The 25,988-nt window shown below is 40.7% G+C and overlaps 2 protein-coding genes across 4 annotated transcripts in view; one reads left to right on the top strand and one right to left on the bottom strand.

The window, feature by feature from the left end:
• The first annotated feature begins 6,302 nt into the window (after positions 1–6,302).
• On the top strand, positions 6,303–8,842 carry SPX (spexin hormone). Its single transcript, XM_064656657.1, has 4 exons — positions 6,303–6,434; positions 6,562–6,619; positions 8,014–8,076; positions 8,685–8,842. The coding sequence occupies exons 1-4, from the start codon at positions 6,303–6,305 to the stop codon at positions 8,840–8,842; spliced, it is 411 nt and encodes a 136-aa protein (XP_064512727.1).
• Positions 8,843–14,051: 5,209 nt separating this feature from the next.
• Positions 14,052–25,988, bottom strand: part of GYS2 (glycogen synthase 2) — a 40,981-nt gene continuing 29,044 nt past the window's right edge. For all 3 annotated transcript variants that reach the window (XM_064654147.1, XM_064654148.1, XM_064654149.1), the window contains 8 exons: positions 24,292–24,351; positions 23,637–23,715; positions 22,892–23,005; positions 20,508–20,634; positions 18,626–18,721; positions 17,494–17,657; positions 15,916–15,996; positions 14,052–14,927 (listed from right to left, as the gene is read on the bottom strand). In XM_064654147.1, coding sequence (XP_064510217.1) covers positions 14,706–14,927; positions 15,916–15,996; positions 17,494–17,657; positions 18,626–18,721; positions 20,508–20,634; positions 22,892–23,005; positions 23,637–23,715; positions 24,292–24,351 — 943 coding nt within the window. In that variant the 3' untranslated portion in view covers positions 14,052–14,705. The remainder of the gene's footprint in view (positions 14,928–15,915; positions 15,997–17,493; positions 17,658–18,625; positions 18,722–20,507; positions 20,635–22,891; positions 23,006–23,636; positions 23,716–24,291; positions 24,352–25,988) is intronic.

Raw genomic sequence — 25,988 nt, 5'->3', positions numbered from 1 at the left:
TTGCTTGTAATTTCAATGCCTTGAAGTCTCGCTGCTCTCCTGCACTTATTTTTTAAAACAGCGGGGAAAATCATGGTATAGCTTCTTGCTGTGTCTCCACTGAGGTTCCTGGGATGTTTCTCATTTTTATCAGCAGTTCCTTCCTACTTTTCCCACTTACAGCAAAATTCCATGCAGGAGTAGATCTCTCCTAATTTCTCTGTGACAGTTATTGAAGAGAATACAGAAATTATAAATTTCATGGCTCTTACCACTTCTGAAAGGAAGACAAATGTTGAAGCCTCTTGAGCTTATGGTGTATTAAAGAGTCTCTGTGCTAACTCCCTGCTCTGCCCTTGGTTCTGTGAAAAAAAATAAATAATATTTTGTCATTAGGATCCTTAACCAACTCCTCTTTTTAGTATTAAATTATCAAACCCAATTTGCATTTTAACAGTGTGGATCTTTAGGTATATGCTGTGTAAATAGCTGGAAATAGAGTGTTGTTTTGGGACTACTGCCTGTCCAGTACCTACCAACTGCACAACCCATCAGACTTCTCCAGGCACTTGGGGAAATGACACCACTCCTAGAAAAAAAATGTTAGAAGTGCTCTCACAAGTTCTTTGTGGTTAAAACCCAAAATGTGGAAGTGAGCCGACATTGCTGTTCCTCCCTGTTTTGTGGGAAAACTGTTAAATAAAAGTGAAACTTGGTACTGTCATCCAGCAGTGACAAATGTGCTCAGCCAAGAGTGTGTGTAACACATGAGCAATGCTCAGCCTGTTCTGTGTAACTTCTTGACAAAGACAAAAATCCTCTTTGCCAAGTTCATGGGGGTGGAAGAAAAGGTCAGATGACTCCTTGGCCTTCAGTGATTCTGTCACTGCAGAAAGGTAAGTCCTGCAAGATCCATTCAGACCTGCCTGTCTGAAGAGCTGTAGAGCCCCTGCTATGTTGTATGCTCTGTTATACTTAGATAGTCAGATCTCTTTTCCAGCTTGAAAACTGGAAAAAACTCTTTCTCAGCTAATCCCTATTTCCTGGTGTTTGCCCCAGACTTGTCCATTGCTGATAAAAAATAGCGTTGTAGCATCTTATGGTTCTCTGAACTTCAGAAGTAATACCTCTTTCTGTGGTCTTTACACTGTGAATTCTACTCTTTCCTGAAACTTTCAAACATCTCTCACCCCACATAACATATTGAACTTCTACTTTTACCTACAATTATCCCTTGAACTTTATTCTCTTTCATAAACGTGCTTCTGCAAACAGTAGTGCCTGGGCCTGGGCACTGATCACACTGTAGTCCTCAACAAAGGCTCTGTTACCTCTCTTGTGTGAGGCATTTCCATGATCCCCAACAGACTGGCTTTTCTACAGCTTGTTCTGTACCTCAAGTAGTTTTTAGCTCAGTTCTTCTCATGCAGTACAGAGAAAAGAAGGAAAGCAGCTCTAGCAACTATGTAGTAGTGCTGGAATCAAATATACACATATTTCTGGTGCTGAATGTGCAACAGAGTAGCTGGATAAATTTTGGGCCAGCAACTAATGGCCTCTGTAATCACGCACCTGGTTTACATCCCTTCAGAGCTGCACCATGGAAATACAACTTCCCAGAGAAGTTGAGGATGCTCATTGCAGGGGATGTTGGACTAGATGAACTTTAAAGGTGTCTTCCAACCCCAACTATTCTATGATTCTGTAAGTTAGGGCCTATTCTGAAAAATAATACTGAAGAACATGTTTGTGTGACATAAAATGGCTGACATAAAATGTATGAATGGATTGTAGATGAGATTTGCTCAATCAATAGGTTCTACAAGAAGTTCTATTTGCTCATTCAATAGAACTTCCCCCTAGTCTGAGTGGGATGTGTGAGGGGTTAAAGTCCAGAGTCAGCTTTGGAAGGCAACAGAAACACAAAAAAATAGTCCCAAAGAGGATGTTAAGAGGCCATACAGTTCATCACAATGTGCCTGGGCAGAATCATTTTACCAGTGAGTCCTAAGATGGGGTTGGCTCATCTATTCTCTGAGTTTCTCAGTGACAACAAATCCACAGCCTTCCCAGACAGCCTATTTGTATTTGGCTGTGCTATTGGTAGAAAGCTCACCCCACTATGCAACTTAAACCCCCTTACTGCAAATTAAATGCAAAATTCTGTTTGCAATTCCCTGCCTTGCAGACTCTGCCATGATATTTCACAGCCTTTTGAGATGCTGTGGTTTGTTTGTAGGAGCCACAACTACCCCTGTTCTAGGTGCTGCTCAGGTGCCAGACAGAAGTGAGATTTACTTCTCAGAGGGTTAACAAACTAGCAGGAAAGAACAAAGGAAATGAGAATAAACACAAAACAAAGGTCATGAGTTTCAGATTTGTACCTTGACAGCATCAGAATATCGTATTTGCTGACGTACCTCCTGGCCACCCACACACAACAGCTACACCTCTTACTCAAAGGCAAGCCACGGATCACTGGTGCCCTTACCAGCAGTTAAAAATATACAGGCCCAGTGACTGCAGCCTGTATTTTTAGGGAAATATTTGGGAAAGAACACAGTCACGACACAAGTCAGTGATGCAGGTTTGACCCCAGCAGTCAAAACTCCACCACAGGGGAACTTTTTCACTCACCTCAGCACTGAACTTCAATCCCAGAAATTGGCTTTTTATCATTTGCAGTGTCAGGATATGCATTCCCTGCCCTTTAGATTGTCTTTAGGAATAAGAATAGGTTATTTTCTTTCTAATAAGGGGTCGTGCTGGCTATAACAAGCTTCACTCTACTTCTCTCACTCAGGGTATTGATTACATGCCAAAGCCACTTCCTCCTCTACGTGAATCAGCTGAGAAATGGCAGCACTGACAATGAGTGTTTCGTGTACAGCTCATCATCCTGAAGTGCTGCAGTTTTTTAGTGTTTTATGATCCATAACCCAATTATAGGCCACTTCATTTTCCAGGAGTACCAGCTCACATATGCCCATACACATCCACATTTATCTTGTGAACGCAAACACTCTCCTTTTTGAAACACCAAAGCAACTTGGAATCACTGGTCACAGTAAAAATAAATTAATATAGAGCCCTAAGTCACAAAGGCACAGAGAATTTAAGGTAAAAAATAAAAACCTTTTGAAAAAAATATGGAAATGAAACTTGGCGTTGGGTTCATTGCACCTGATGTTGTCTGTGCAAAATGCTGTTTGAAGGCAATGAAGTCACACACACACCTTTAGAGGTGCCACTGAAACATCTGATGGTACAGCACTAAAACCATTTAATTTAAGATGATGCTGTCAAGATCCCTAATTTGGTCTTGAGCTGACAGTCACCTGACCCCACCATAACCCAGTTCAGGTTTGGACTTGTCCAGTTCAGCTCCCTGATCCCTCCAGGCAGCCTCAAACAAACCCCAGTCTCTACAAGGAGGGCAGTGGGACTATGGGAATACAGCCAGGTTTGGAAGAGAGAGAGAGAGACTCACTCTGGCAACACCAGCTCAGGGCAGCTCAGATTTTTCAAAGTGGTCACAAACAAATAAAGCTGAAGTTGCTTTCTGCAGTGTGGTAGCAACATAAACCTTTCTCCATGCCTCCCATTCCCATCCTCTTCTCCCTTGTTCCAACAGGAGGGGCTCAGCTGGCTGTCTTCCCAGTTTGTTTTGCATTGCCTTGTCTCATTCCAGTGGCAGGAAAAGCAGTGTTTATTTTCAGTGCCAAACCCATTCTGGTTTTTCTATCACAAGGAGAACCCTCATGAAGAGAATATGCTTCACAGTGATTGATACCGAAGGCAGGGGGTTAATTTTCACAGGCTCAGCTGAATGTTTTGATTCTGGTCCTGTGGTCTGTGCATAAAGAGAAGATCTAAAGTCACTTCAGAAGGGAATAGGTGAGTAGTTTTACCTTTTCCAAGTCTCTGCATGTTAAATGTCTCCTGGATGCAATGCATAGTTCCCTTCTAAGGCTAAGGGTTAAACATCACCAAGAAATGTCTCTGATCTGTCAGGGCAAGAGGAAAAGAGCAGGGAAAACATACTTTCCACCGAAATAGATGCAAGTAGAATCCTCACCGCTGGCTAGGATGCATCATGGCATGGCCTTATAAAAAGGATAGAGGTAAAACAGCATCTCCCAGCCATCACAAGAGCTGCTGGAGATCAAAACCTGAACTTCTTGCTTCTTGTGTCTATACCTGCAGTGAACTGCAGCTAATGCTAATTCTGTGTATTCAATGAACCAATGAGCAGAGAACAGAGTGATATCCCCCCAAAAACCCGGACAGCAATGGCACCTCCACTAACAGTGTTCTTCAGAGGAGTCTCCAAGGACACATCACGCCAGGGAGAAGCTCAGAGCAGGCTGTGGCAGTGCCTGTGTGCACACTCCTCCCTCAGACTCCACAGACATCCAGAGCAAGTGTTTGTCACATGTATGGGCCCACCTGGATTTTTGTTACACCACAGGCTGGCCCTGTTTGTGAGGCTGCTGCAGGAAAATTCTAAGCAGTCAATATCTAGCTCCCTCTTTGCTTTGCTTTGCTTCCCCTTCTGCTTCCATCTCCTATTTTACAGAGAAAAAAAGGCAGGAGGACAGATGGAGCAAGCAAGGCCAGGCGTGGAGCATGATAAGCTCTTTGCCCGAGGACCAAACCCACTGTCCATGACTGCAGTGAGTCCAACCATCACTCAGAAGTAGCTTATGGAACTGGCTTCTCTGATCCCTGCTTCCTGCCTTTTTTCTGTTTACTGCTCTGCTGTTTGACCTATTCAAGCCCATGGTCTGAGCTTTTACTCCACCCAGTCCATGAGACAGAAAAGTGTTTCTGACTATTAAGAGTTCAGGGTTTGGTTCCTTTTTTTTATTATTATTCGGCTTTGCATTTTTACTTGTGTGTAAGAAAAATAGATGCAAGAGATGGTTAGAGAATCAAACAAGAGACTGCTTCCTCGAAATGTATGCCAGGAATAACCTCAAGGTAGTGACACTGGATAAGTCATTTTTTTTCTGGATGCTGGCACGTTACGACTGGCGAGTAACTTACCAACTTTTCCAGCTCCCACAATGGATAGTAAACTGATATAAGTTAGATTATCCTGGGTAAACACTCATCATCCATATTAATATCTACTCTGTCTGTGATTATTGATCATCCAGCAAGAAGGTGACGTACTGCAGATGCACAGGGCTGATGTATTCAGAGGGTATTCACCTGGTTAATGGGGTGCATCTCCAAGCGTATCCGTCTTTCAATCATTTCAGTCATGACTTCCTGCAAGACTACAGGTTTCCCTCAGGAGTCATCAGACCTTCTACTTCTCCATCTACAGGGCTGACAACAGATCCCTTCAGACTCCTCCGCCCTGCCATGAAAGGGGAGGGCACCTGCACTCCAAAGGTTTAAAAAGGGACCCCTGAACACGTAGGAGATCTTGTGACACGTTATCCCAAGAAAAGAAGACTGAAGGTTTGCTGCTGAGATAAGTATGAAGGTAAGTGAGATTTTTTTTAGTGTGTAGGAAACATTTAGCTTGCAATTTATGGGGTTTTTTTCATGTGAATGCAATATTTAGGAACTGCAGAGGGACGTAATGATTTTACCTTAAAAATAACCTGAGGCGAACATATAAATAGATCTATTTAGTGTTCTTGAAACAACTGCACTAAGAAAAGAACATAACCAGGATGAAATAAACCACGGTGAATGAAATCATGGTGTTAGATGCTCTCTGTTGCCCATCACTGTACTCAACACATGAATAACAACATGGTCTGTGAGCACAAGCAGAGATACAACTTATTCACAGAGGACTCACGCTTGGTGCTTTCATTTGCATGTGCTGCACCAGTGGACAGGCTCCAAGAATCAAAAAAAACCCTGTCTCATGACATGTGTGTAATCATGATTGATGTTAATAGGATGATAAGTTTAAAAACTCCTTTTTGAACTTGAGAAGTAGTGATTTGGTCTCCTTGTTGGTTGACTTGTTTGTTTGGAACGACACATTTGCTTGTTGTCTAAGGTTTGGTAAAATCAAGGTAGACTTTATACCATCTTTCCCCTCAGTTTGTACATTATTCTCATTTTTGGAGGATCTGATGTCTTTGCAAATAGGAGCACAAAAGATACTTGCCTTGATGGCAGTTCTCACCTTTACAATGAGTTTGACTGAAGAGAATAAAGCATGTTTGTTTTAACATCCATCCTCTGATCAGAGCAGTGTGCATTGAAACACCCATTGAGCAAGAGGGGGTTTGGCAGCAAGGCAGCAACAAAGGGAAACACCCTCACATTTAGATGTGAAGTTGAGAGGATCTATGGGTCTGAAAGTCCTTTCCTGTGCCTCGTTGGCTCTTTGTTGTGCACAGGGGCTGCATAAACTGACAGCATCAGGGCTGGCACTGTTCCTGGCAGCATCCTTTGTTGTGTTCTCCTGGAGTGCCCCTCAGGTGAGCTGCTCAGGCTGGACCTGCCTCATCCATGGAGCTCAGAGGTTGGTGCCACTAAGTATTTGTACTAATTAGCAAAGCCATGCAATGTTGACATGTCTTTTTTCTCTTTTTGTTTTGTGTGAAGGCTCATTTCCAAAGGAGAAACTGGACTCCTCAGGCCATGCTCTATCTCAAGGGTGCACGTAAGTCCCGAGCTCTTTCTGTTCTGAGGAGATGTTGGCTCCACACAAGCAGTAAATCCTGAGGATGCTGTGGAGGTAGAAGCTCTGAGGACTGCAGGGATGTGCTAATTAGTTATTTCTTCTTGTCTCTGATACAGTGGCATTGGCAATATTATTATTATTATTATTATTTTATAAAGAAATCAAACTGAAGAAAGCAAGTGTTGGAAGGAGAAAAGAGAAGAAAGTGCTGAAAACATGCAGAGTTTGAAACTTCATTGTAAAACCTGTTAGAAAAGCAGTTTACTTACCTGAAATAATTTTAAAGGGGGCTTAAAACATACTGGATATAATTATTATTTCTTTATTCCTGTTCAGGCTTTATTAAAACAGCTTCTCAAGCAGTAGGAGAACACACATTCTTATTTCAAGCATCTTTGCATCAGAGTTGGTATTAAGACCACAAGCAACCTCTTCTAAGAGGAACTTAGATCAATATTGTGATGTTAAGGTGGTGTAAATGACATTTTGAGTTTCTGCTGTTAGTCCAGAGTTAAAGTACAATTAAATATAAAAATAAAATTCAGAGCCAAAGAGAGTTTTTTCCTTCGATTCAAACCCACAAAATTCTATGGAAATATTAATATTTTTAATAAATTACACTCTGAATTGTTGTTTCAGAATTAAAAGCTATTAGGTAGGGTAGGTATTAAGAGAGCAAGAAAAATAGCTTCCTTGAAATTAGAAAAAAAATGAAGGTCATAATCCTGAGAGAAATGCAAAAGTGAGACAAAACAAATAATGGCAACACAAAATAAATATAGGTTCCAAACATAAACATAACTGAAAGAAGTTCTTGTGACATTAATTTCTATACATAAAAGAAAGAATTTGTCACTTTTTTGTTTGTTTTTATTTTTTAATTATTTCAACTGAATTGTATTACTTCTATGCCAAGCTTTGCATTATACTTACTGCTGCATAGGAAGAAATGTGACTTTGTTTTGTTAGTTTGGGGTGGTTTTTTACACTTTTTAAAATAGAAATATCACCTTAAAAGGCAATACTTTATAGTCCAGCAAAGAGATTGAAGGCTCTTGACCATAGAGTAGGAAAGGGGGAGGAAAATAAAGTAAATTCCTCCCTAAGTGCAGTTCCTACAGCAGGTTAATACAAGAAAGAAAAGTGCTGAAACACCAGTTCTATGGAATAAAGGATGTCTCTGAGTGTTCCGATCCAGGATGGGCTAACCCTGATTTGGAAAGACCCTGAGATGGACTTACATCTCCCACTTTATGCTTGTAGAAGTAGTGCTGTAATTCTGTATTTTGAAACGAGCACTTTGGGGACTGTAAAGCAGGAATTCCAACACGCTGGGGAGGTTGTTTTTAACCCTTCTCCCACTGCTTTTGTAGAGGGACGTCGGTTCATCCCAGAGGAGAGCCAGAGGAAGGATCTGTATGACGGGATGCAGCTTGGTAAGTGCAGTGCACAGGGGCAGGTAATGCACTGACCTTTCCACAGGTTATGGGAGAAATCTGTAGGATTTGTTCTCCTGAAATCCTATACAAGGAAGCAATTAAACCCCCTTCTGTTAGTTCCTTCTCTCCAAAAAGCCCATGACAAAGTGGCTTTCCATTCTTGTGCACCTGTGTGACTTTATTTACATAATTTCCAGACTGACCTGGCTGCTAAGTGAGATTCTCATCAGTACTTTTGACTTGCTTTTTCCACTGGGAAAAAAATCAAGTCAAGTTATTAATTGTGCTGAACTGAAAAAATTACAAAATTAGACAACATTAACCTGTGCTAGCCAATGTTTTTGGAGGAAACAGATTTTTGTAGCAAAGTAAGGAACATACAAAAAAAGAAAAGAGACTTTGAAATAACCTCCCTCCTAAAAAGATTGCTAATATCTTCTGTGTTATCTATCAGGCTCAGCAGAGGATGTTACAGAGTGAAGGAGATAACAGTATTTTCTTGTCCTTGTGTCTCTAGTTACATAAATAATAATAAAACAAAGAACAAAGCAAAGAAATGCCCTCAGATGCTAACAAACCATGCATCTGTGATTTTATCATTCTAGAAACACGAAGCCAAAACACAAATCCTTTATCTCTTTCTGAAGCTGCTGCACTGTTCCTTAGTTCCTTACAGAAAGCAAAAGAAGGTAAATGCATGTTTTGTCTTACTCTGACCTTTTTAAAAAGGAGGTTTTCAGCATTTCATTTACTAACAACTTAGTAAATTGATCTAGTTTGGACTGAGATGGTGTTCTACAGAGTGCATTGTGTTACATTTGCACAGATTAGAACAAGAGTCACATAAATGACAACAGGTATATTTTTGTATATTCTGCTTTTAATTTACTTTTCAGATTTTTTGCTGGTTTAAATGGCTAATTTGGATAATTTGGGAATGGCTAATTTGAATTGAATTTTCCAAGCCAAATCTTTACTGGGGCTCCTTTTTCTTCAGAATGTTGTTTGCTTTTAAAATTTTTATTCCTCCACTGGATCTTGTGTCCTGGTGTAAAGGCTTTAAAGAATCTGTAAAAGCCCCAGCAGAGGAAATGTGGGATTCACATTTGGCTCCTGAAAACCCAGCTGCTGGCACAGCTGACAAGAGGTCCCAGTGACACTTAGAGCTCTGGAAAATCCTGAAAAATCCCATAATTCACGTGTTCCCAGCCTCCCAGAGATATTGTCTAACCCTCCAGACCCTGAAGCCTCACCACCAGCCACGTGCTTCCACTTCTCACTTAACCTCAGAACACACATCCTCCTTCCACAACACCCCTCAGCAACACCCAGCTGCTGAGTCAGGCTTAAATAACTTGTCTTCCCTCACCTCCTTCATACCTATTGTACTGCCTTGGATGAGGACCCCTATCCTGTGTTCCCCAGCTCCCTCACCCCGTATAAACCACCTTTCCTCTCTAGAGCAGCTTTCCTGCAAGGCCATTATCCTCTCGTTGTCTGATGAATAGATACAGCTCACCAGGCTGAGACCCTAAATCTGTGTCCTCTCTCTTTATGCCTTTCACCTCTTCACCTCTGCAGGGACACAGACTCTTTTTTTGGGAGGACAGAAAGGAGGATAAACCCTAGAGACTGTGGAGAGTCTGTGCTGTGCTCTGGCCCCAGGTGCTGGGGAGGTGTAGTAGTACATACAAACCCTCTTTGGTTCGGGACAGGGAGGAACACAAGGTGGCTAAAAACCACCTGGCTGTGAGTTCCTTATTCAGACTATCAGTCGCTGACATGCTGACAGGGGAAAAAGAAGGGCTTTACTTGAATTAGGATATGTGAAGTAAACCCCTAGTAAAATATGAGGTGATTTTGTACCTTTGACACCTTTCCTGAAATGCCAAGAGGGTGTGAGAAACACCTCCCAGAATTTACCTGGTGTATGGACAGGGGTGTTGGAACCACTCCTGTCTTTGCCACATCCTAAAATCTCCCACTGTACCTCATATAGTGCTGAGGGTCCATGTTCAGCTCTTTTTCCCTGTCCTGGTCTAACTACACTAACAAAAAAAAAATTCAGTGGCATTTTGCAAAGAGAGAGAGGCAAACTTAAAAATTAGCATTGTGCTTTGGACAAAATATATGAGCAGTTCTAAAGATAAAACAGTGAAAGTGTCATTTGTATGCTAGCAGAAAGAGAAAATCCTCTGCAGGTGCACTTTTATAAATTTTAGTGGTATTTTCCTGAATGCTGCTGTTGTTCCCAAGAGAGGGTAGACAGCAACAACCTCCTGAGGAAAAAGGTGACATATCTGAGAGAGCTCAGCAGAACCGGCAGCCTGTTTGAAAAAAATACTATGTGGAATAACATAGCCATCATTGAGCAGGGAATAATAAGATATTCAAACCTGGACAAGCCATACACTTTCAGAGGATAATTTTCAGTTGATTTTAGAATCCTCTTGACTGAGGGCAATGTGCAAACAAAGAACAAATACGTTATTTTGTTCTGCATGAAAAATTTTTGGCTTGTACTAAGATACCCCTCTGGACAGGGTTTGTATCTTTGCTCTTCAGCAAACAGAAAAATTCCTACATTTAAAATGAGAGAAGACATTACCATTTCTAGAGATGCCTGCCCCTCTTAGCTAAGAAGTCACATTACACTAGGTCTGCGCTTGACGCACATCTATCTCCTGAAAACTTTGCCTGACTGAACTTCCCTTTATCCACAACTTATGTTTCCCCCATTGTGTTTTGTCTTTACAGTTGAAGAAGAAAACAGTGATCATCCTGGCTACTTGGCAGACAATCTATCAAACTGGTGAAATATTTCAAATTTCTTTACATTTGTATTGCATCGACCCTGAAAGCATAACTCGTGTAAGCAGTGTGTTTCATCCATTCTCACTTAAGTTCACAAAGGGTGACATATATTTGCATTGCAAAATTCTGAATGCAAAGGGATTAAAAGGTACAAGTTGAGATAAGGGAAAGCATTTGTAAAGTTCCTGCTTTCCTTAGATTTTTTTTCTATGTCACACTCAAAATTTAAAATACACGAAAATACATGGAAAGATGGTTAAAACTGTCTTTTTGGACAACTACTTCACTAAAAACAGTTTTTCAGTTGTTATTAGGAAATCTTTTGTCACTTTCCACCCAGCTGTATATTGAAGCTTTGTTAACTTTCAGAAGGACAGATTCTTTTACCACTTCACTGCTGGCCCTGTAAGCTGCTAGTGGTCAATAAATTCAGTGAGACATTAAAAAAAATCCAGCTATTTTTTGCTGCAGGTATCAGTCACCACAGGGAATAGGCAGCAGCACCTACTGCCCCAGTTACACACATGCAGAAATGTGAATAATCCTATTGAGCAAGTCCCACCACATGAAGACACCATGGGGACTTACATTATCAGGGCCTCATTAATGACTGCACAGTTATTGTGCTTTTTTGTTCTTGCTTTTTGAGTTGCAGAACTGGAATTGTACATAACTGTTAATTATCATTCCATGCTGATAAGGATGTATCTCACATTATTCATGTCGTTTTGTGCTCTTACTGGAAAGCCCTCTGTAGTTCTCATGGTAATTAAAAAGTAGCCACATGATTTTTGTGTCCAAGCAACTATGTTTTATTTGTTCAACCTTTAACCCCAGTCATGCTCTTCATCTTTGAACACTGCTTTCCTCCAATCTTTCTCAGGACACTGATAATTAACTTGGTTAACTCACACTAACTATAATTCTGCTTCTCCTCAACACAAAGAAATGCAGCTGAAGGAACAGAGGAATTCATTTCTATCATGGGGTTAGAGGCACTTTCAGTAATTCTTTATAATCTGTATCATTTTATGGGGAAAAATAACTGGAGGAATCAAAATGCCCAAGTTTGTTCATTTTTAAGCACTAATATATCTTTTGATAGCAGTGTATGTTGTGTGACAGAATACATTCATGATGAACTTCACCTGAAGATCAATGGTATCCACCAAAATCCTTTCATTGATGTAACTGCCCTTTGTTTCAAGGATAGCTGCACCATCTCAGATGCATCTAAGTTATTTTTCAGCATATTTTACAGTCTCATCAGACAGTGCTCAGACAAAAAGTATTATAGAATCACAAAACAGAATCACAGAATGGCCTGGGATGGAAGAGACCTTGAAGATCATCTAGTTCCAAATGCCCTGCTGTGGGCAGGGGCACCTTCCACTAGAGAGGTGAAAAGTGAAGGCTTATCCATCCTTTGCTTTTTTTAGTATCTTGAAACTCATATGCCTCTAAATGCCCCAGAAATACAGAAACTGTACTCATCACATTCCCAGCTGACTGATTTTTGTGTGTGCTCCTGATCTAAGCTGTGTAGCTTAAACAATTCTTTACAACTATCAAGAATCAGAATAAACATTCTGCCTTGTTGGTGAGCTGTTTGTGAAACCCCCAGTACTTTCCTTCTGGAAGAAAATCACTTATGTAAGAGAGAGCTGCTACCAAGCTTGTCAGATGTCAGTAACTGCTAGAAATGTGTGGCATTTAATTCAGGCAATCTGTCACCATGACTGAATGAAAAGTCGCTCCTTCCAACACTATAAACTCAAAGAGGCAGAGATGTTCTGCTGTGGATAAATTGCCTTGCTACTAATGGCTTAGTCCTGGCATTCAAGGCAGGACTAACATAAGCATCAGGCTGGAGGCTGGAGTCACTTTGGCCACTGTAGGGCCATTTCTGAGAGGAATGGGCAAAGCATTCACATTAATCATATCTCAAAAACCTTTCTATTGCCCTTTCTAACACCAGGTGGGTGCTCAAGGCATGTGAGTGTGCTGAAATACTCACAGCTTTTCTGCTGTACAGCAGTGCTCTGAAACACAAGCAGTAATACCAGATTTCTGGATTTATTTTTTTAAGAGAACATTAACTTTCAATCAATATGCCCCTTAAATGTTCTTTCCTTGGGGCTCTCAGCCATTACCTTCTTCGACTCTGCAAGGGAACCCTGATTAAAAGCACTTTGTGGAAGAAGCTCAAGAACTACAGTTCTCCATTTAGTAAACTTCACGAAGAAAAATATTGGCAACATCTTTGTTTTCACCACTTTCATATGAAAAACTACTCATTGTTTTAATTATTTTTAAATGGCTAAAAAATAGTCACTCCTTTTAAATTGAAATAATTTTGCCATGAAAGCCTGAGCCTACTTCTGAGAATAGTTATTCTTTCTGGTATCCAAACCAGCTTAAGAATGAAAGTCTAATTTTAAAACTGATTTTAGGTGGCCAAAAATACAAATAGGCACATTGTCACTTCTATTCTATATGGCCTAAAATAAGAAGCATGTCATCAAATGATGGTTAAGTGTTTGAAAGGGAGGTGTCTAATCAAAGTTGACATCTAGGCTCCCTCTGGAATCAGCAGTGAAGGCACCTCCAAAGGTTACATCCTCCTACCTGCTGAAGAACAGGCTGAATCAACTCCTGGAAATGTCTTTTCTTGAACAGCATGAGGAATTCTTGATGGCTCCTTCTAAAACAAAAGAGGAATCTCGTTCCTAACATCTTCATGTCAAGATCTGCTTCTGAAGAGCATTTTCAGGAACTGCATCTCTAGGAACTGAAAAGCTTTCTGTAAGGCAAACGCAATGTCCAGTTCTTATTGTGAGGTTAAATTATTCCCCAAGCACTTCAAAATTTCAGGTGCATTTCAAAATCCGCCTATGGGTTCTTTTAGCATTATTTTTTAGATTAGATCTCTTCTAGAAGTGAAATAAATCGTGGACTAATGGGGCAATTGTTACTTATCTTTGAATGTTGCCACATCACCCTGTGGCCTGGAGGTTTGTGTGCAGGGCAAGGTGTTACTTAAGGAAGTTTTGCCATTCACTTTAGCCAAGCCACATTAATTTCCTCCCAAACCCGTTTGTTAACAACCTTGGAATCTAAAACAAGATGAAAACAACAAAAGAGACATACCAGAGGAATCAGAAAATAAATGGTCTGCTGTTTATTGTGGGTCTAAATGACTGCAGAAAGATGACTTCTCTAAAACTCAAAATGCCCACTGCATAAGACTTTTACCACTGGATCAAGACACTTCTGTGTGCTGTAAAAAAAAATGTTTTAAATTATGTAAGCTTGTAATAAACAGCATAAGGAAAAAGAAAGACCATTTTCTTTTCAGTGTATCTTTTTTAACACTTCCAATATTTCTCCAGTGTAACACTTTTTTTCCCTCTAATTCTTTGAGCTCTGGTTTAAAGAGGAAACATAAATGAAGCAAGAATTCATTCATTTGGGATACCCAAAATGGAGCTACCTGTGTAGACTATGATTAATGCAGTGATTATGTAGACAAAGGTATGATCTGCAGTTTGTAAAAGCTCCTGAGGGGATTGTTGCATTCTCTAGATTTATTAAGCTTGAGAAATCTCTTCTACCTCAAAGGGGCACAGGAAAATTGTAATTTAAACTACTTTCAAGGTGAAATAATATTAGGCTTTCCAACAGTGTAGCTTAATTAACAATTAAGATTCTCCTAATTATATCACACTGTCCTTAATGCAAAGCTTGCCAAGCCTACAGGAGGAACTGTTGAATGGATGGAGAGACACCCTGCCAGAGTGGGAGCAATGAATTCAGTTCCTGTATTCCCCGTGCTGCTTCTTTTTTCCTTGTGGCAATGCTCCAAGGGAAAAGGGAGACTTGATGTTTTGCCTGTCCCTCTCAGCTTCCTCATCCTCATCGTATCTTTCATCCTCATCTTCATCTTCGGCTTCGCTGTTCTGGGGGCTGGAATGCTGAGAGACAGAAGGTGATGGTGGCACTGAGGAAGGCCTGGGGTACCTGAAACCTTCCGTCTGGCAGAGAGAGAGACAAGTTGGATGTGTTAACACAGTGTTCCCCAACCGGTTGTGCACAGAAATTTAAGGCTATCAACACTTCAAAGGGAACAGGGATGCTCTGCACTCTAAAATTAAGCTCCCTTAAACCCAAATCCCCTCAGTCCTCCTCTGTCAGTGAGTACAGGCTTGTATGGCACAGATATTTAGCCTATGCCATAAATAATATGCTGCCCTTCCAGCACTGCTTTTTGCAAGATATGACAAACTTAACTGAGCCTTAAAACCATCGGCACAACTCAAAATCCTCCTGTACTCTATAGTCAGAATATGCTCACTGAAATTCAGTCAGGATTCAGTCTGAAATTTCCAAACAGCTTTCTAGTTCTAATATCAGCATCTGCAAATCCAGAACCAACCAAGGGGTTTAGGTCTGAGTCTCCTTCTCTTTCTTATTAAAAGAAAAATAGAGTTGCTCTCTGGAGGTTTGCTTTCAAATAACATTGTTCTTACAGTGGTTCTGAGCAGCCTCCCTTTTCAAATTGGTGCTAACATATACTAGGCAAGAACTGCTTGAAGGTCTGCCTTTAAACTGACCCCTTGCAGTTCCAGACAACATACCATGTTTAGATGAAGGCAATGCTTTGCCTCACATTCCCTAGAATATCCTTGCCTTTTCTCTTTGGTTTGTGCAGAACGTCCCCAGGACATTTATCAGAAGCAACATTAGAAGCTGCTACTCTTAAAAGAGGAATTTCAAGGGCCAGTCCCTCAGCTGGTCCAAAGGGTCATAGTCCCATCCAGGTCACCCTAAATCATCTGAAGAGCTGTTCCTTTATCACTCCTGACTGGAGACTGGGTCTGTAATTAACTACGAGTTCCTATTTCCCTTCAGTTAACCCAGAACTTGCTCATTCTCTTCTCCCTCTTTCTGCCAAACACACACACACACACTTTCTCTCCCTCCTTGTAAGGCAGTTAAAATGAACTCAAAAGCAGACTTTACCTTTGGTGGAGCACTTGGGTCCATCTCAAATTTATCTGGGAATGTTCTGCTGAGGGCCAGGTGTCGGGCATGCATGTAATACTGCAACACAAAAGAGAAGCCTTTACAAGTCAAGGAAGTCTCGGGTAGATTTAAGCAGGGGGGGAAAGGAACATAAAATGAATATGTTCTAGAAGATGATGCTGAACAAAGTCTAAACATCTGTTCAGCTAAGCAGAGTCCAGCTGATACTGCTGCCTGTAATGAACACATTGTTGTAAAGCAGTGAGCCATCCATGTTAGATTCACAGCAAAAAAGTCTGGAACAGAAGCTGAATAAGGTTCCTGTAAGACTAAGACGTATTAAGATGGAAACTAGGACTTGTCTCAGTCTGTGTAGTTCTTAGTGAGGGACAGGTATTCTTTATCCCTCAGGATAGAACTGGCTCTCTTTTAACCAGGAAAATTGACATCTTTCAGTGTGCACATGTATACACATAAACCTTGGACTCATCCTTGCACAGGAAGCACGTGTAACAGTTACAGAAAAATAATATTTACGAGTGTATTGATGCCTGGCTTTCAAGAATTTGGCAAAAATATTTATAGATCCACTATACTCCTGAGTTTGCAGCACATGCACAGAACAGCTCGTTGTATCAGGGCCTCATGCTGTGTGGAACCACATAAACACTAAGGCTCTCACACACAGGTATCAGAGCAGGAAAAGGTCCAAGAGTTACAAAACTGATATATGTGCATCCACTTCTTTACTCCTGTGGCCTTGAGAATACTGCTTTGCTTCTGTCTTCTTAGCAGGTGGTCTTGCAGTGCTTTCTGTGCCAAACTAAAAACACTACTTTGCCTTTCAAGGCACAGAGGTAGTTTAGGAGTGTTGAGAAGTCACGGGGTCCAGAAGCATCCTAAGAAGAACTGGTAGGATTTTTGAAAGTGTCCACATGACTCTGGAGCACAATTCCTACACAGTGTATGTGCTGCCAGTGTCACCAGATTTTTACATTGTCTTTAGCACCAGGAAGAGCTCGGTGTCACTGGCTGCTGCTCTAACCTATTCACTCAAGTCACATCTCTCCTTGCCACTGGAGCATGGAAGCACTACACTGGAATGTCAGGGCAGGCTTTGCCTTTAGCACCTTTGGGAGGTGCTTTTCAGGACAGGGCTGTCTCACAGAATCACAGGATGTGCTGAGTTGGAAGGGACCCACAAGGATCATCCAGTCCAACTCCTGGCCCTGCACAGGACCATCCCCAGAGTCACACCCTGTGCCCCAGAGGATCATCCAAACCCTCCTGGAGCTCTGGCAGCCTTGGGGCTGTGCCCACTGCCCTGGGGAGCCTGGTCAGTGCCCAACCACCCTCTGGGGGAAGAACCTTTCCCTGAGATCCAACCTGACCCTGCCCTGACACAGCTCCAGCCATTCCCTGGGTGCTGTCCCTGGTCGCCCCAGAGCAGAGCTCAGTCCCTGCCCCTCCTCTGTTCCTGCCCAGGAAGTCCTTGCACTTCAGCACAATGTGAAGATTGTTGATCAGACCATGAGTCTGGAATTTTTAACACTTGTGTTACACAGTTTCACACACCCTGCCGAGGTATCTCCAGTCCAGGAGGTCCGAGAGTCTCTCAGTTCGGTTCCTCTGGATGATCCTCTGGCGAAGGGACTGCTGACAAAATCCATACAGGAACTGGGTCAGCTGGTTGCACGACTCGTCTGGGGAGCGGAACCTCCTGTCCACTATGTAGATACCTGAGGGACACAGAAAAGGTGGGCATGAGTGGAATTAAAAATGGGATCTGACCTCTCACATTTCCAACCCACCTTCTTCCACATAGTCTTACAAGCATCACATGTATTATACACTCCTATTAATGGTAAAACACAGCTACAACTGTATAACATTTGTTACTGTTCTGATGGAATGGAAAGCTGAAGAGAACCATTTTTTTAATTTTCATTTTCTTTACCTGAAATTCAGCAAATGCTTCGAAACTCAGAGGCTTTGTTGTTTTTGTGTAAGTATGTCCAAAAGGATTCGAGTTTCTGGATGAAGATACATCATTTTTTATCTCCCATGATTTTTCAAATACTGACTGACCAAAAAAACCCCCACATAATCCAGTGTTTTCCTAGTTTGATGTAGAATTTTTAAGTGTGGATGGTCAGAATCAGCCTGTAGGAGAGAGACTGTGATTTCTGTAGAAATCCAAGTGTTTCCATAGAGACACTGAACTCACATACATCAGTCAAGAGACAATTCTGGCAGAGAGGGCAGAGGTAAGCTTTGCCTCTACGTAGTTTGTTAAGATTAATACTTTATTTTTGGCACCTTCCTTACATCAGGGTGTTAGGAAGAAGATGGTACTAGACCTCATCTATCTTTCACTGCTCCTTTTGAAGGGCTCAGAGTGTTATAGAGCAACCAGAGGCATTAAAGGGAAATGCTGGAAGACTCTACACCAGTATGAGCAGTGGGGAGTTTGGAAGGATAAAGACAAAAGGTTAAAGGGAGACAAAAGAGAAAAAACCTGGAAAGGGTTTGGATAAATACAAAAGCTGGAAAGGCTCATTCAACATAACAAGATATTGAAAGCTGTAATAATGAACTCCATTGCATTAGTGAAAGCACCAAATTGAGGAGTGAAAACATGGTTGTTGTGCTTTTTGCTTCCCTAACTCAGAGGGGATGATTTGATATGGGGTTACAGGAATTTTACCGTAAGCTGCTGGGTCAGAAACATGTTCCTGCATGAAACAGCCAAATCCAGAGAGGTTTGTGGTCACACTGGGAATGCCCATCACAGTACATTCAGCTGCCAAAAGAAACAGACAAAAAGTGTTTCAGGGCTAAAAACTTCGAGAGGTTTCACCTTGAGAGAGAAAATAAAAGGAAAAATAAACAGGCAGAAAGAAGATCCCGTAACACTAGAGCTGCCCTGAAAATATCAAGTGAAAACTACAGTGCTTTGTTGTGGATTTGGAGAAAAAGTTAAAAAAAAAGAAAGGAAGAAAAAGAAATTTTAAACACAACATTTCACACTGTGTTTGCAAATATATCTCTGAGTTTCTCAGCAGTTAAAATGAAATCTTTCTGGGAGTGCAGTGTTGAAACAGAGAACCCCCGTATATAGCCTGGATTGGTTGACTTTTCAATTGAAGCCTGGTGTACCCCTATTAGTTGTTCACAAATCTTTACAAAGCTGATTCTCTTAGGACCAGCTAAACTTTGGTTACTGTTTGTAAACTGGTCCCTGTAGCAAGAAAAAAACCCCAATCAACAAACCCCACCGCTAACTCAGGACTGCATTCACAGTAGATGTGGAACTAATTTTATAAAATCGGAAAATATATGCATATTTTGTAGCTATTTCTGTCATAGCCATGAGTAAGGATAACTGTTCCCTCAGACTTAAAGAGTTTTTGCAGAAGAAGTTAAGCCTAACCTAAGCCAGCAGACAGATCAAGTAAACACTCCAGTCCTTGAAGTGCAGAAAGCCATCTATGGAGCCTTCATTGATATGACAATAACACATGTCTATAAAATACTTATAAACCTACCTCAAAAAAAATCACTTTTTGTTTCTGGGAGATTTAAATGGGTATCAGCAAAGAGAATTGCTTTTGCATTAGTAAAGGAAAGAGAACAACTCTTTTGACTAGTGTAAACCACAGTTTTCCTCAAAACTGCCAAGGAGCAGTTTGACTTTTGTGTCCAGGTCAGAAATCATCCCTGGCTGTCACATTTACTTTATACCTTAGCTGAGATTAGAACAGGATGAGAAATTGCTGGCATGCAAGAGGGCTATCTTGGAACAGAATAGCTCTCTTACTTGGAGAGAGAGAGCTCTGGAGAATGACAAAACTTGCAGAATTTCTGTTCCGATTCATTGGCTTAAAATGAATGTTCTTACGAGGGGTACCACGACTTCAGATGTGTATCAAGACTACAGAAAGTAGTCTTGACATGAAAACATGGACATGCAGGCTTTGATCTTCACAGGTACTCAAGTTCATAGTTTGCACTGATTTAGTCAGGTGTTCAGTGCCTTTTTTTGAATGGGGGCCAAATTTCAAGTCAGAATCCATATGCTCTTTGTATTTTTAGAAATTTCCACTTAATTCCATGAGATTCAATATCACTGTGTGTATTTGTGGTAAATAACTTAGGTATGTTGTTACACAATTCTCTCAAATTTAACTCTTATCTTGAATTAAACCCACTGAACTGGGTCAGCTCATAGCATCAGATTTCTTGCTCTGCTTTTTTCAACAGTTACATTCCCATAAATCTTCTTTTAAAATCCTGGAATCAAGTTAATAATTAAGCTATAGAAATTATAAAAAAGTAAACAAAGTAGTACATGTTAGTACTGGAAAGGGTGCAGTGCAAGGACAAATGTGAGTAGTTGTCAGTCAGTGGATGACACTTTATACCACCCAGCCCCCAAATTTTTCCAGCAGTAAGACCTTTGCACTGTAGAGAAAATGGAGCCTCAAGAGTTTTTGCAGCCCTCCAGAGGAAACTGGCTGCAAAGCCATTCTACATCAACAGAATGGGTGTCCATCTTTCTGTACTATTTAAGGGTACAGGTTGCCTACCTGGAGTGTAACCCCAGGGCTCGTAGTAAGATGGGAATACACCGAGGTTGCAGCCTCTGACAAACTCCTCATAGTCCAGGGGCAGCAACGGGCTTGTTGAAGAAAGAAACTCTGGATGTAGGATCACCTGGATATTCAAAACTTGCATTAGAGGTAAAAGAAAACCATCATGGGTACATGCTAATTATCAATAAGCTTATATTCACTCTGTTCTTTTCCTAAGTATCCAGACAACATCTCCTCTGACCATTCATCTGTTATCTAATCCACTTCCCACACTAAAATGTATCCTGCCTGTGTGCATTCTTGTCCTGGAAATAGTATTAATAATGAATCCTTTTTTTCTGGACAGGAGAACATTTAACATTTCAGCTTTATTCAAAGACTTAACATTTCAGCTTTATTATTCTTCATCCAGAAAGACCATGTGCATGCAGAATTATGCCTAAAGCTGTGGCATTTAGCAAGACCATATGGGTTGTCTTGGTCTAGTGTACCAAGGGAGAGTATTTACAAGGGCCTGGAGTGACAGGACAAGGGGCAATGGCTTCAAACTGACAGAGAGCAGATGTAGATTGGATATTAAGAAGAAATTCTTCCCTGTGGGGGTGATGAGGCCCTGGCACAGGTTACCCAGAGAAGCTGTGGCTGCCCCATCCCTGGAAGTGTCCAAGGCCAGGTTGGATGGGGCTCTGAGCACCCTGGGACAGTGGAAGGTGTCCCTGTCCATGGCATGATTTTTCAGGTCCCTTCCAACCCAAACCATTCAGTGATTCTGTGATTTGGGATGTCTTGTTAAGAAGAGGCCTCAGGCAGATAAAAAGCACTTGTGAGCTCCACAGCACGCACTGAAATAAAGGAATGCTTCCCATAGTTGACAGATCTCTCCCAAGAATGGAGAGAATTTTGGAACCAGACATATTATAACCCCATCACCACACTCCTGTGCCTAGGTCAACTAATCTTGCTGAAAGACAAAGCTAATTAACCTAGGCTGATGCCCCACTCTCAGGACTAAAGCTAATTTGTCTGCATGACTCTGCAGGGCTTTGGGGTCACTGCCCCATTTCCATTGGCAGGCAGAGAAGTGCCTTGTATGATCTGTCCAGTCAGCTTTGAGAGGAAAAAGTGTGCAGGAATGGTTTAAACTTCCCTGGGCTTATTTCCCTGCATAAACACACTGCAGCCATCCCTCCATGCCAAGGCTATGTTTTTATCCCTTCTTAATAATATAATCATGCTACTCACTTGAGTAAATAAATGAAGGTACTCAGACAGTAAACAGGCTGTAGGCTCATTTTTGAAGTTTATTTGAACCCAATGATTCCACTGGCATTGCTGAGGGTATTTTTCACATGCCAGCTGTGTCTGGGTGGATATGTCATACACCTCTCAAAATTACTTTCCATTTGAAGCTTTTTTTGTCCATGACATTCAGCTCATTAAGAACATTAAGAATTAAGCCTGTTCATGCAACAGGTAATTTTCCAGTGGTAACAACAGTTTTCTACAAACTTGACATATGCAAGAGAACCAAGTCTGCTGAGAATCAGGAAGAGGTGTCTGCAGTGTTATGTACTATCTGCTTTCTAGTTTTCAAGCAGTTGTCTAGTTCTAGTTCTGGGGATTTTTTTACAACATTTATATACAGTGCATCTTTCCACCCTGCTTTTGTTACATCTAGTACATTATTACCATGTCATGATCCCAGAATTCACTGGAGACACACACTTAGCAGAGAATATGTTAAGCCAATTAGAAGCAACTAGGAAGTTGGGGAAAATATTTACTCAGTTATTGTCATGGGTTTAAAAAGGCAAAACACTGAGAACAGGTGATATGTCATTGTCAGAGATGCCAGAGATATGACTTTAAAAGGAAGGTTTGGAAGAAGAATAATTTGCAATTTTAGGTTCTACTTGGACTAGACAGACGTTGAGATTGTTAACAGAAAGACTGCCAGACCAAAAAAAACTTTGGGAGAACTTGTGAGAGCAGGAGCTGATCATTTCTGTGGTTTGACAAGGTAAACATGGAAATAAGGAAAGGATTTATTTACATACATTTAGTTTCAACCAAAAGAAGAATTATTTCTGCTCAGGATTGAAGCCCTGGTTATTTTCTACAGCAAATGCTGAGTATCAGGGGGCTGTTCTTAAGAGATGAATCAATACTCCAGAAACGTCTGTGCTCCAACTTTGGACCTCTAGTTTTAAGCAAATTAATCTGTGACAGAGTTTTACATCCAGGTGCAAACAACCTGTGGCACTTTCTTGATTTCAGGAGTAGAAACTCTTCACTCAGTACAGGAAGCAGACTGATCAAGGCTGGGACTGTTCAAAGAAATTCCATTCTACATCTAAAATTCAAAGGACAGGCTGTACCTTCACTCTGTCTGTGCGGTTGTTGAAGAGGCCGATGCGCCGGATGGTGTTGAGGATCGGGTCGTTGCCATCATCAATCATATTGTGGGTGGTCACTGGAGGCAGACAGTGTCTCTAAAGACAGAAGAAGAAACCCATAAGCCAGACAAAACTCTTGGCAAACAGTTCTGTCACCATTTTCTGTGACGGTTGTGTTCCCATTTTCTAAGGTTAGTGGAAGACAGTGGGAGATTTTGTCATTGATGTGACGTTTGCATTTTAAGGTAAGAAAGAATGATCACATAATGTTGTCTTCCATATAATTAAGGCCATAAATGAGACCACAAAATCTGGATTTGCTTCATTTACCTCCAAATACACGTATTTGTACTAACCTTTAGAAAGGCCTACTGTTTAACTTCGAAGGTTTTTAGTCAATATATTTTATCTCCTTAAGAGTTTGATTTTACCTATTTAATAGATCCAGGCTTCAAGAACAACAAAATATTTACATTTACTGCAGAAGAAAAGAATGAGGAATTTTGATGTCCTGCATGTGATCCATGAATTTCCCAAAAGAGTTAGTTTAGGTCATACTGGCATTAAAAATAGCCACAGTTGATCTTTAAATGTTACCAATGAGAGGTATATTTGCTGAAAACATCTTCCCAATGCACACATATCACTATACATCACACACAAGCCCTGTATATCATCACATTTATCATCTGTACTAGATATTTCTGTAATTAATACATTTTCTGACCTCAGTTGAATAGATGGCTCTTTTCATAATGGTTATATCATCTCGGTCAAGAATCTTGTTCAAGTCTGGAATTTCTCCTCTGCAAAATCAACACAAAGCCTGTTTTATCAAATGACTTGTTAATAGGATAAAGAAAACAAAGAAACAGCAAACAAGGTCTGGTATCAACATAAATATTTACTTTTTTTTTCATGGCCCTTCTATATCCCCTATATTTTGTTCTCCCATACACTTGCTGACCTGTCAATTAGCTTCCAAAAAAGCCAAGCAATTCTTTTTTTTTTCCTCTGTTTTTCAGACACTGCTTGTTTTTGCTGAAGTTGCAGTCATCTCACTTATGCTTTGGGTCATTCACTTCCAACTGTCTTTTGAAACAATATGACTAAACCACTAATAAATATTACTTTATGCTTTTTTAAGCTGAGGTAGCTCATTTTTGACAGTGAATAAGTCTTTATATTACCTAGACATCCCAAATGTCTCTTAAGACTCTTTACACCACGAGATGCTAATGTGTTTATTTTTTTCCTCTGTGATTTGTGATTTGCTGTATGTGGTCTCACATCCTTCCTATGGATGTCAAAATTTCCTCCACAAAGAGGCACAGAAGCACCACAGGGAAACCACCTGAATATAAAGTAACCTATACACTTACTTTAGCAGGGCATTGTAGAGCTTCTTTCCAAACTTTTCTTTCACAAACTGGGCAGTGTCCCTAGGAAGATAAATAAATACATGTATAAAACAGAAGAATCCAGGACAAAGCATAAAAGAGATTCCTGCTGTGGGAAATTAAACTCTGCTCTGATCAGTGGGCCACGTTTCCATGTCAACTATGAAAAAGAAAGCATATATATGACCCTACATATTGAAACATGATCGTTAATATTGGACATTAATCAAGACTGAGAGATCTCCAATTTAACTAATAAAAAGATAAAAGGAATTTTAAAAGAAGCTTCATCTTTCTGCCTTATTTCCCAACTCAAAGACTTTTGAAAACAAGTGTTAGACTGAAAGGCAGTTGGTCATAATTAGTTTGCAAAACAAAAAAACCTCCCTAAAAAGCTTGGGCCAAGTTTTAACCTAATAATAAAGGCTGTGCCAGACAAATGTTTTATTTTTAACTAAGAAAGAACTCCAGTGAACCACTGTTCTAAGTGCAAAGAGTAAGTTATATTATTCTGCCCCTAGTTGAAATAACTTGAAAACATAACTGCAAGTTGTGTTGTCAAAACAGCAAAAGCACTCTGAATTTGAGTAAAAGACCCTCTTCCTGGAACTTTTTCTGCCTTTCTGATTTCTATGTATACTTTAGGCTAAGACAAAGTTTGTTGAGTGAAATCCTGAGCTTTACCAAGCTGAGAATCCACATACCTGCTTTTAGTTGCTCTCTCCCAAATCACATAGGCACAATAGTTGATGAGTTAATTTTGGATGAGTTGTAAAGCAGCTAAATGTCAAACCACACTGATCCAAAGCCCATCAAACTCGTCCCCCCCATGACCATATTTTCTTAGACTCATGCCACGCACAATATCCAAAACTTAACCCAGATGGGATAGACTGCTTTTGCAGAAGTAGAGGAATTTTATATCCCAGATCAGCCATCTTCTACTCCTTTATAAGTGCCAACCTCTTCTAGTATTTCATTTCTGTGACATCCTTAAAATCATCTAATGCTGTTATGTAATACTGTAGTCAGGTGATTTTATCCTGGAGCTCCAGATTATGACCATGATAATGCTGCATATGATGATGCAGAGGGTCTTTTGCTTTTCATGGAGCACAGTGGGAAGGATAGCTGGAAGCAGCAGATTTTTGCATGATTTTACATTGTAGTTTTACCTTTACTGTTACCATTGTGCCTTGCACTGCTGAGTACCAGAGAAATAACCACGTACTAGAGATACAACACTCTGCATATTTCATGTAATTTAAACTTTCCTAACAGCCATACATTATTTGTTTAATGTGTATCCGTTGTATTATATTCAGACTTCACATACTGTATATCAAAGACAAAGCAGAGGCCAAAAGCACTTGTTGCAAGCACGGCTGTTTTTCACTGCACTCATATTCCTTCAATTCCTGTGTAGTTCTCATTAAAAATTCTGGTAACTCATGTTATCCCACTTCAACTATCTAGATTTTAAGCTGGTTGCACAGATCCTCCCCACATCCTCACAGGGTGACAGCCCATTTCAGAGCATCATTCCTTTCACCCATCTTAGGCCCTTCCAGAAGTGATACAGGATGAAACATCCTTTGGACTGAACCGTCCCTCTCCACTGGCAGTGAACGCAGCTCAAGCTCAGACACATTATTTTTGGGAAGCCAGAGATGGACAAT

The sequence above is a fragment of the Pseudopipra pipra genome, chromosome 5 (assembly GCF_036250125.1).
Source record: "Pseudopipra pipra isolate bDixPip1 chromosome 5, bDixPip1.hap1, whole genome shotgun sequence".
NCBI lineage: Eukaryota > Metazoa > Chordata > Aves > Passeriformes > Pipridae > Pseudopipra > Pseudopipra pipra.
This window is presented reverse-complemented; position numbering and strand designations above follow the sequence as displayed.